This window comes from Sus scrofa, chromosome 8 (assembly GCF_054392235.1).
Source record: "Sus scrofa isolate SSC_HxYL_T2T_F1_AM1 chromosome 8, Sscrofa_HxYL_maternal_Yorkshire_Landrace_v2.0, whole genome shotgun sequence".
In the NCBI taxonomy this organism is placed as follows: domain Eukaryota; kingdom Metazoa; phylum Chordata; class Mammalia; order Artiodactyla; family Suidae; genus Sus; species Sus scrofa.
In genome coordinates, this window is record NC_139390.1 from 3,739,658 (window position 1) to 3,751,468 (window position 11,811).

Genomic DNA, 11,811 nt, shown 5'->3' on the forward strand with positions numbered 1-11,811 from the left:
CAGCCTGAGAAACTCCATCTCAGGGCTCCTCTGTGGGGAGAAACCAGGAGAAAAGCTGACAAATGAACATGCGGTTTGAAAGTAGGAAACAACTTCCCAACATCGAGAGGGGCTCTCCTGCCAGGAGAGGAGACTCACCCCAGCAGCCACGCTCTGGACATGCAGTCAACACAGGGCTGCCCACGTGTGTCTCTGGGGTGGAAGCCAGGGCCTCGGTGTCCAGAAGTAACTCACCCAGGGGGACACGCAGGACCCAGGTCTTGACAGAAGCAACAGGAGGTTCTCTGACCCGGCCTTCAAAGGGGCCTGTAGCTGTCAAGGCTCTCCAATAGAGTGTGTTCAGAGAGATTCATTTTAAGGCGCTGGCTCAGTCAATTGTGAGGGCTGGAAAATGCAAATTTGCAGGGCAGGCCAAGGAGCCAGAGACCCAGGGAGGAACTCCAGTCTGAAGGCAGCTGCGTCTTCCTTGGGACCTTGGTCTTCTTTTGCTAAAGCCTTCACCTGATTGGCTGAGACCCACCCCATACTCATCCGCTTTCCTCCAAGTCCTCTGATTTAAACGTCACTTTCATCTGACAAATACCTTCATGGAACCATCAGGCTGGTGTTTGACCAAATATCTGGGTGCCACAGCACAGCCAAATTAACACAGCAGGCAGGCCCTGGCGCCAGCAAGACGTGGCCAGTCCAAGAGAACCTGGGCTCCGAGGTGGGGGTAGGTCACCTGATGTTTCTCTCTCCCTGACTCTGGGTTGGGGCCCCAGCTCTGCCACCTCCTAGGTGTGTGGCCTCTAGGAGTCCCTCAATAGCCTCATCCATAAATGGGGACAGTCCCAGTGCTGACCAATCAGGACGCCGTGTGGCTCGAATGACATCAAAACCGCAAAGCACTTGGAGCTGCCCTGGCTGGAGACAAGCCACCTCTCACTGCCCCGTTACCAGGCTACCCCACGGCACAGTTTTTCTGTTCTTAACTTGATCTAAACTATTATAGTTTGGGAAATAAAAACCAGCTGGAGACACCCCTGATAACATTCTGGATGTTTTAAATTGGTTTTTCTCCCCACACGCGTATCATGTGGTATAAATACTTTTGCCTTTTGCTTTTTTCACTTAAAAAGTAATCATAAATGTTTTCCTATATTATCAAAAATTTTCATCACCACCATTTATTTATTTATCTTTTTAGGGCCAGAACCGCAGCATATGGAAGTTCCCAGGCTAGGGGTGGAATCAGAGCTGCAGCTGCTGGCCTACACCACAGCCACAGCAACAAGGGATTCGAGCGGCATCTGCAACCTACACCACAGCTCACAGCAACATCCGATCCTTAACCCACTGAGCAAGGCCAGGGATCAAACCCACATCCTCATGGATACTAGTCAGATTCTTAACCTGCTGAGCCACAATGGGAACTCCCCATCACCACCATTTTTATTAAAACGATACAAAATCTTCACGCATATAAATATATAACTTACTGTTATTCTGTTATTTCCAAGTTTTTACTACTATAAACGATTCTGGTGAGCATCTTCTCAACTCTTTATTTCTTTGTCCAAATTCTTTCTCCTCCCATAATTTCCACAGTGGAATTCCTAAGCCAAATGGGACAGCTCCTGAGCAACAGTGACAAGTCTTGTTTCAATGCAGCTGCCCAAATGCTGGGTAGTGGCTGCTCTGCAGCTGCTCAGGATGCCACAGTGAGCATTTTAGGGGCTACCCTCAGGCCTGGCCTTAATCACTTTTCTTTATTTCCCCCTCCCTCTAACACCCACAAAGTAAGAGCTGTGAAAACTTTCAATCTTGCAGAGCGAGGCGGCACACACCTGGGTACTCGCCATTCAGAATCCATCCACAAACGATCACATTCTCTCATAGTTTAAGAAAATTCTTATAGGTGTTCCTTGGTGGTGCTGTGGCTAAGGCTCTGGTGTTGGCACTGCTGTGGTGCTGATTTGATGCCTGGCCCAGGAACTTCCACATGCCATGAGGACAACCAAATAAAAATAACAAATTTTTAAAAAGAAAGTTCTTATAGTTTCTTAAGTTCTTAAATCCTTACAGTTTCTTAGAGTCCTCACTGTCATTGCTTGAGATCTTTTTATGATAAGAAAGCACTGTATGGTTAACGAATCCGACTAGGAACCATGAGGTTGCGGGTTCAGTCCCTGCCCTTGCTCAGTGGGTTAAGGATCCGGCGTTGCCGTGAGCTGTGGTGTAGGTTGCAGACACGGCTCGGATCCTGCATTGCTGTGGCTCTGGCGAAGGCTGGTGGCTGCAGCTCCGATTCGACCCCTAGCCTGGGAACCTCCATATGCCGCGGGAGCAGCCCAAAGAAATAGCAAAAAGACAAAAAAAAAAAAAAAAAAGAAAAAAAGAAAGCACTGCAGACACAGGCCTCCTTCATCCTCCTCCCCAGGGCCTGTCCTCCCCCCTCTCCCAGGATAACAATTCCGGTGAAGCTGGCGCACGGGCATCCAGTTTTCACTTTCTCTACTGTGTCTGTAAAGACGTCAGAGAATTGGTCTGTTTTTGAAATGCACATGTAACTTTGTAAAGTATAAGTCTACACCTTGCTAATTCCCAAATGCTGTGTTAAACCAAACAAAAACACAGAATGAACCAAAAAAACTCCCACCTTCTCAGAGGCCTCTTAAGGGCCCTGATGAGACTCTATTACCTGCACTAATAACGTCATGTTCCACCACCTTCTTTCTTCCAGAAAACAAAGTTCATTATGGTCCCCGGGAAAAACATACAGGTGCCTTTAATTCCTGGAATCACATGATGATGAAAATGCTACATATCAAAATGTACACAGTACAGCTAAAGTTGTTCTTAGAGGGAAATGTGTAGCCATTACAGTTTACACTGGAAAAGAGTGGCTGAAAACCAGTGATCTATAGGCGTCTAACTTAAGACATACAAATAACAACTGAACAAACCCCCAAAAAGTAGAAAGAAGAAGATAAGTAAATGAAACAAGAAAAAATACAAAGAAAAATAGAAATAATCAGGAAATTGTTTTTGGGGAAGAGCAATGAAATACTAATCTCTGACAAGGATGATCAAGGGGAAAAAAGGAGACTACATAAATACACAATATTTGGAATTAAATGGATAGGACTATAGATATACTGTAGACTAAAATGCTAATAAAATAATATGATCAGAATCTTCATGACAATACATTTTAAGTTTAAAATAAAGTAGACAAATTCCTGACAAGAACTATGACAACAGACAAGAACTGTGACAACTGAAATGAAAAATGTGAAGAGCCCCATGGTTTAAAACAAGATCTACTAATCAATAGCTTCTCATAAGCACCAAGCTTGAATGGTACCAAACTTTCAAGGAACAGATCACTCCAACTTTATCCATACTCTCCCATTCTATGACACTGGTATAACATTGATGCCAAAACCAGAGACAAACTGCATGAGAAAGAAAAATTTAGCTTGTCTTACTCATGAACAAAGATGTAATAATCTGAAACAAAACATCAGCAAGCAGAAAACAGCCTTATACACATAACAAATGTGAAAGTAAAATGTAAAGACATTCTGACCGAGATGGATTTATCCTAGGAATGCAAAGATGACATAACATTAGAAATTCTTAAGTGTGGTTTACCATCTGATCAGATTAAAGGAAACATGATCATTTCAATAAAGCAAAAAAATTTTGATAAAACTCAATGACCATACTGTTAAACAAAACAAACAACTCTGAGTAAACAAGGCCTGCAAAGACCTTTTCTTAAATCGAAAAGTAGAGCAAAACGTAAAACAAGTGTAATCTTTCCTGGGAGAAAACTTTACAAGATTCCTGCTAATAAGGATCAAGATAAGAAGTCCATTCTCACTGCTTCTATTTAACATTGTACTAGAGATCCTAGCTACTGCAATAAGGCAAGGAAAAGAAATAAAAGTATAAGAAAATAATAAATATTCTTATTCACAAACAACATATCTACATAAAAAACACAAAAGAGATCTACCATGAAATTATTAGAAGTACTAAGAGAATTCAAAAAGCTTTCTGGATTTAGACTTTATATAGAAAAATCAGATATATTTTTATACACTAGCAACAAATAGAAAATGTAATTTTAAAAAGATACCATGTAGAATATCAACAAAAATATTAATTACCTAGAAATAAATCATATAGCCATGTGCTAGACTTTTATGGAGAAACACTTTTGAGATATAACACAGTTAAATCCATCCTTTTTAAGGTATGATTCTGAGTCTTCACAAACATACAGTCACATAACTACCAGTGCAGTCAGGATGGAATTACCATCAGCCCAAAAAGTTCCTTGTGCCCCTGAAGCTGTCCTCCTTGGCCCAGCTTCCTGTGTACCTACTGGAATGTGGATGGAACTTGGGACAACCCCATCCTGTACCAAGGGGCTGGGCTAGGGCAGGGTCAGTGGTACCAGATAACAGGACAGAACAGGAGATGTTCATTAATGGGACCCTACTGGATTAAAAACTACCACGTTCTTAAACACAAAGCAGGCGGCCACTTTTGTACAGTGGGACAGCAGCATTCCCCACAACAACGGGTTTCTCCAACCTCCAGCCCTGAAGCCCAGGGAGGTTAGGTCATGTGCCCAGAGTCACACAGCACCTGGATGGCAGAAATTCCAAACTCTCTCGACCCCTCCATGGCCACGACCCCCTTGCTGTCCCCTCCATAGTCACCTCCTTCCTGCCATGAATTCTTCTTCCTGGCCTTTCTCTTCAGCCCAGAGGCCTGAAATGTGCAGAGGATAACGGAGGCAAGTGCAAAAACCACGAGCCCTTCAGAGTGGCTTTTAAGGGGTTTGGTGAAACAAGGACTGCGACGATGGCAGCTCTAAATTCTATCAGATGAGGGCTGTGAATTTGTGGTGACTGGAATGAGCGAAACGAGAGGACAGGAGGAGATGCTGGGGTGGGAAGGGCATCACAGACTCATCTGCCTCTTGGCCTCAGTGCTGGGCTTTGCTACCAAAGCACTTATGTCCCCAACAGAAGGGGTACCTGGCCCCTGGCCCACCGCACCTGGAGGCCAGGTGGCCCTCAGAGGAGTAGAAGGCTCCATGCTCAGTGCTCCTTCAGGCCTCAGCACCAGGTCATTGGCAGCTGGGCCAGGCCTCCCCACAGCCCTGATCCCAGAGGAGCCCCCGAGGGCAGGGGCCAAGCCCATGCAGGCTGTGTCCCCAGCAATCAGCCAGGCACCCACCACTGGACGTGTCTGCAGGGTAAGTGGCTGGTGGGTGGAGACGAGGCACCCCCAGGCCTTCCCACAAGGGCCTTCCACTCCCCCCCTCCACGTGGGGCCTGTCGGGCTCCCACCTGGGTTCAGACTCCTCAGAGCCGGACATCTCCGAGGCGGGAGTCCGCTGGGCCCAACCCTGTCTTCCCCATTCATTCGCTGTGTGGCCTTAAGCAAGTCACTTAAGGCCCCTGTGTCTGTTCCTCTTTTGCAAAATGGGATTAATGAAGCGCCTCACTGACCTGAGTTTCACTGGAGTAAATTAAATGAGAGGATACAGATGGAATGTTGTTGGCCCTTAGCGCTGTGTCTTCCGTGTCCTCGGGCCAGGTCTCAGAAACACTTGTTGACTGACCGTGCAAACAATTTTGCCCCCTGGTCACCTCGCCATGGCCTCTTTCTGGTAATAATACTGCAGTTGCCAAGCGATGACATGGCGGCTAAACAGCACAGGCTCCAGAGCCAGCCTTCCGGGTTCAAATCCCAGCCCCACAACTGCTCACTGTGTGACACCAGGTGTCCCCTCACCCTCTCTGTTTCTGTCCTGTAAACGGGAGTGGGCATGTTTGTGCCCTGAAGAACAGCTGGGGGTGGCACAGAGGATGCCTAAAAGGTGCCCGGTGAGTCCCACAAAGTTCACTGTTGTCACGACTATTAATACAAGCAATGTAGCAATGTTCCTTGCCGCCCCCCCCACACACACACGCCACACATGCCCTACACACACACACACACACACACACACGCCACACACACCACACATGCCACATACATACACACACCACACACGCCACACACACACCACACACGCCACACACACACACACACACCACACACGCGCCACACACACACACACACACACACACACACACACACACACACACACACACACCTGCCTTCTTTCCTGGAAGGGCTGGAAAGGGAGGCGGGGAAGCGGCAGACAGAAGACTGAGGAGGCCAAGACCAGCCTTGTCAGGAGGGGCTGAATCATGGAGCCAAATCCAGAAAGGATCTAGCAAGCCCCTCAAGGTAGCCAAAAATAAAGTGCCAGAACCGGGAAGCGGGTTCCTTGGCAGAGACGGAGGCAGAGACAGATGGCTGGCAGCTGTCACTCCAGCAGCAGCCACCAGCAACCCCACCCAAGCCGCCAGCTTCGGGGGCTGGAGTATCATCAGGCTTCCCCCTCAGTAGGTGCCACCTGAAGATGGGGGCAGAGCCCAGCCAGGCTGGAGGGGACAAGCAGAGAGACTCAGCAAACAGTGGAGGAGCCCGCAGCCTCCAAACACCCCCCAAGTCCCGGCGCAGGCCAGGCTCCGTGCTTAGTAGCAGAAAGAGCAGAGATAAACGGGACCCAGCCAAGAGGTGGGGTGCTCCCTGGAGGGAGTGCTCCTGACAGGCCAGGACAAGGGGGTGCTGGCACTTCAGGTGGAGGAGCAGGTGCTGAGCGTGGGGAAGGGCACAGGCCGGGGTCCGAGTGCTGCCCAGCATGTGAGGAGGTCAGCGGAGGCGGAGGCCAGGAAGGTGGACAAGGCCAGCTCATGCCAGGAATGCCCTAGGGCCTCACACAGTCACTCACCTGACCCTGCCTCTGCCTGGGGGGTGGGTGCTCCATCCCCTTGTACAGACGAGGAAACTGAGGCACAAAGAGGCTCAGAAACTTGCCCAAGGCCACCTGGCTACTACAGCGATCCAGCACAGGTTTGACGCCCTGAAGCCAGTGCCTTAATGCCTCTCAGGCAACAGGCAGCCGCTGAATGTCACTGAGTTGGGGGGGAGCCTGGTCGCTCTGCCTGGGGTTGGGGGGAGGAGAGATGGAGGACACGGCTGAAGGCGGAGGCCTGGGCATAGCCCCGTCCAGGGCAGCGAGGGGCAGGAGACACACTCGGGGTTGGCAGCACTGGCAGCGGGTCCACAAGCACCTTCTGACAGCGTCTCCCACACCTTCATCACCAGGTCAAGGACAGGTGGCCACAGTCCATCGCCAGCTCTGCTGCCAGGCCCAGCCGGTACCCATTTCCTCCCCTCTTCCCAGAGCCCACACCCCCAGGTCCAAGGCCAGCCCTCTAGCTGCTCTGAAAGGCAGGAATATTGACGATGTGACGTGGGACACTGCATTTCCAGAAATCCCCACTTTATTTCATTGCAGGAGGTTGGCCCCAGCGTTTTCGCCGGTCTGTTTTGTTGTTTACCTGCTGCTGAAATATCCAAAGAGAGGAGCCGCTTCCCTCCAATGGGGCTGCAGTGGGGGCAGGGAGGCAGGGAGGCAGGTGGGCATCCACGGTCTCTGCAGCGAAGCGGCGGCAGCCCCGCCCGGCTGGGCACAGACGCAGCTGGGGCTACAAGAATAACAAAACATGAAATTCAGATTAATTTTCTGCTTAGTCAGGATCTGAATTTCAAATCAAGCCCTGAGTTGATTCAGACTGACAGTAGCCCGGCTCCCAGAGCCTGTCCCTCAGCACCTGGTCCCCGCACGGCACCCGGGGAGCAGTTCATCCAGAGAAGCCCAGCGCAGCGAGCCGGGCAGGCAGAGGGCTTTGTGCCGAGACAGGCAGGCTGACACCCCCCAGGCCCTGCCTCCCAAGGCGAGGGTCCAAACCCTCACCTGGGTTTCCACACCAGCTTCCCCGTCAAAAAAAAAATCTCCCGTTGATGTGGGGTTTTCCATCAGCTTTCCTGAGGTATCATCGCCAAATCTGTACGATAGTTCAAGTGTGTGTCACGGTGATTTGCTAAACTGATACACTGCGAAGAGATCCTCCCGTCTAGGTCATTAACACAGCCAGCCATCACCTCATTAGTTTCTCTCTCTTTTTTTTTTTTTTTTTTTTTTGGTGAGACCATTTAAGTTCTATTGTCCTGGCAAAGCCCGATTATACGGTGTTGTCAACCAGTCTCCAGGTCTGACGTCAGAGCCTCACCCCTCATTCACCTCATAACAGAAGGTCTGTGTCCTTTCACCAGCCTGTCCCTCTGTCCCCACCTCCCTATCCCAACTCCAAACCGCTCCCGAACCCCTTTTCTCTGTTTCCGTGAATTTTTTTGTTGTTATTGTTGTCTTTTTGTCTTCGAGGGTCTCGCCTGTGGCATATGGAGGTTCCCAGGCTAGGGGTCCAGTAGGAGCTACAGCTGCCAGCCTATGCCAGAGCCACAGCAACGCTGGATCTGAGCTGCGTCTGCGACCTACCCCACAGCTCATGGCAACGCCGGATCCTTAATGCTCTGAGCGAGGCCAGGGATCAAACCTGCATCCTCATGGTTCCTAGTCAGATTCGTTAAACCACTGAGCCACGATGGGAGCTCCTGTTTCCATGAATTTGATTTTTTTAAGGGTCCACGTGTGATACTAGGCAGTACTTGTCTTTCTCCGTCTGACTTGCTTCATTAAGCATAACATCCCCGAGGTCCATCCAGTTGTCAAAACTGGCAGCACGTCCTTCTCTCCCTTGTCTGGATATTCTGATCGGTTTTTCCCATTAGTTGTGCTGCACGTCACCATGTGTTACCAACAGTCCCCATGAGAGCTGGGAGAAGACACACCCACTGGCGGCTTCACACGTTCCTCTCTCACGTGACACCCTGGGCCCAGCATCAGCCAGCTGGAGACCACCCCTGTAGAGGGACCCCAAAGACATGGAGACCTGACAGTGCGCACTGTCCCTGGCACCTCCTATCACACACTCGTCTCCAGCAGGTGCCGACTCTCCTGAGCATCACCTCCACACCTGAGAAATGGGGCGATGCGACCTCCTGCGGGGACCCGGCCCTGCCCGCCTATGACCTGCTTGGTGACACTCACCAAGTATCTATTCAGGCCTCTTGCGTCCCGGGCCGCATCCTGGGCAGGCAGGGGGTCAGGGGTGGGCACCAGAGAGGACAAAACGGACCAAGCTTACTGCCCTCACGCAGCTGATGTCCCAGGTGGTGGGTCTCAACCCGAGGTGGTTTTGTCCCCAGAGGACACTGGGCAATGTTGAGATGTGTCTGGTTTTCACGAACGTGGGGTGAGGCCACTCCCAGCATCTAGGGTGCAGGACACGGATGCTTCCAAACACCCTTCATGGCACAGGACAGGCACCCCGCAGAGTTACCTGGCCCAAAAGATCAGGAGTACCAAGGCTGGGAGCACTGTTCTCAGGAGAGACAGTAAACAAGACAAACGAGTAAAACTCTGAGATTTACCCGAAGGTCCCACAGGCTAAAGAGTCAGCCCCACACGAGGAGGCCAGAGGTCAGGCCCCATCTCTCCCAGCACAGCAAGAATGGGGCTTAGCAAGAAAAAAACACACCCAGGCCGGAGACCCAGAAACAGGCCAGAGACAGCCTGCGGTGGCTCTGTGGGTGTGCCTGGGCCCCGAGAGGCCCTGCTGCAGCCTTCACCGCAGGCCCCAAGCCCCAGAGGCAAATGGGGCCAGGCATCTCTGAGAAACCAGTAGCCTAGCAGAGGAAAGGCACACACTGCGTCCAGTGCTCTGGCCACCTGTGGGCTGGGTGCCCTTTGGCAGGTGACCTGACCCTGTCTCTGAGCCTCCGCTCTCCCACACATGAAATAGAGACAGTCATGGGACTATTTTTGGGTCAAATGAGACCTGGACATAGAAAACGCTCAGACAAGTGTCACTGGTGTTATGGTATCGGGGCGGGGGGGGGAGGTTCATGGAAGATTCTGGAACACTGAGAGGAGAGAATGGTGTAAGGATGCAGAGGAGCCCAGAGAGGCTTCCCCAGGGAAGGGGCACCTGCCTAGGGTCTCAAAGGCAGAAGTTCACCAGGGAGATAGATCGGGAGGGAAATGAGACAAAGGCACCCACTGGGTCGTATTACTGGTGTGTGTGTGTGTGTGTGTCTGTGTGGAGACACTGGGAGGCAGGGAGGGACAGGGCAGGAGGTGACACTGGGCCCAGCACCACTAGGCCATGATTGCCAGACCTAGGACTTTACTGCAGCCTCATCTCCGAACCGCCTGGCAGCCTCAACTCAGCAGCCAGAGGATCCCTTGAAACCCAAAGTCAGACCTGTCCCTCCCATTACAGGCAATATACAAGCCACATGCTTACAAGACCCACCTACATGATCCCGGACCTTAGTCCGTAAGCCCCTCTCCCACTTCTGCCCACACCCCCTCTGCTCCAGCCAACAGGCCTCCTTGCGGTTCCAGAAACACTGCTGGCACACTCCTGCCTCAGGGCCTCTGTACCTGCTGTGCCCTCTACCAGGAAGCCACGCCCACCAATACTGCAAGGTTTGCTCCGCCCATCTTCCCAGCGTGGCACAGTCAGTGATGACACAACAGAGAACACAGCCTTTGAGATGGGCCTTGATGGATGAGCAGGGGGTTATCAAACAGAGGAAAGGAGGCCCTTCCAGGAGGCAGAGGGGTCCTGCAAGGCTGGAGGATGCTGTGTGGGAGGGCAGGACAGATGGAGTAGGCCCAGCAGGGAAGCGGTTAGAGCTGACCCAGAAGAGAGAGGCGAGGAGGAGTAGCCACACCTCAAAAGTGTGGAAGCTGGAGGCGGGGGAGCCATCAAGCAGGGGAGCTCTGAGGGTCTGGCCCCTCCCAGAACGGAGGGACAGAGGACATCACATGTCACTCACCCTCCCTGCCTCCCAGCATCCTCACAAAGTGAGCTGGGGATGCAGGAAAAGTTCGTTTTACAGATGTGGTTACAGAGGCCAGCAGGGCCAAATGCCTGCCCACCCTCAGCCCAAGGTAATGCTGTGTGGGTCTGGCTGCATCACTCCCTTGCTTCCTTCACAGATAAGTTAACATTATTGCCAAAAGGTCTATAGTTTGTTTACGGATTTTTAAGTTATCCTGCTTATCCACTCTATAATTTTCTGGGCCACAACATGCAGCGGCGTGATGTGAGATCTTAGTGCCCAGACTAGGGGCTGAACCCCAAGTCCTAACCACCAGGGAACTCCCCACTCTAAAATCTTTTTTCCTTTTTTTTTTTTTTTAAGGGCTGCATCCACAGCCTATGGAGGTTCCCAGGCTAGGGATCCAATAGGAGCTACAGCTGCAAGCCTACGCCAGAGCCGCAACAACGCCAGATCCAGCCGCGTCTGCAACCTACACCACAGCTCACAGCAACGCCAGATCCTTAACCCGCTGAACAAGGGCAGGGATCAAACCCGCAACCTCATGGTTCCTAGTCGGATTCATTTCGGCTGTGCCACGGCAGGAACTGCCCCCACTCTAAAATCTTTTAAACGTACCTTCTTTCTCACGACCATGCTGTTAATTAAGCTCCGTTGTGTCACACAGAGCTGTGGCGGTTCATTTCGCCTGCTGTGTAACGTTCCACTGGGCGAATATTCATAGTCGACTCGTCCACTCTCTGGGCCACAGGCACGGGGCTGGTTCCCAGGCGCTGCGAGGGAACAAAGAGCTGCTGCGAACACCCTGCGGCGTGGCTTCCGCGGCACAGGGCGACCCTCTCCACGGGCGGCACTGAGCGCCCACCTGTAGGAGCTCACTCCAAACCTGTTTCCAAAAGGGCACCAATTTGCACCCCCACCTGCTACAGACAAACC

The 11,811-nt window shown here is 51.4% G+C and overlaps 1 protein-coding gene across 4 annotated transcripts in view; it reads right to left on the bottom strand.

The window, feature by feature from the left end:
• Positions 1-11,780, bottom strand: part of SORCS2 (sortilin related VPS10 domain containing receptor 2) — a 507,067-nt gene extending 495,287 nt beyond the window's left edge. For all 4 annotated transcript variants that reach the window (XM_084971438.1, XM_084971437.1, XM_084971436.1 and 1 more), the window contains exons 1-2: positions 11,494-11,780; positions 7,464-7,610 (exon numbers count right to left, since the gene is read on the bottom strand). In XM_084971438.1, coding sequence (XP_084827564.1) covers positions 7,464-7,610; positions 11,494-11,511 — 165 coding nt within the window. In that variant the 5' untranslated portion in view covers positions 11,512-11,780. The remainder of the gene's footprint in view (positions 1-7,463; positions 7,611-11,493) is intronic.
• Positions 11,781-11,811: the final 31 nt, after the last annotated feature.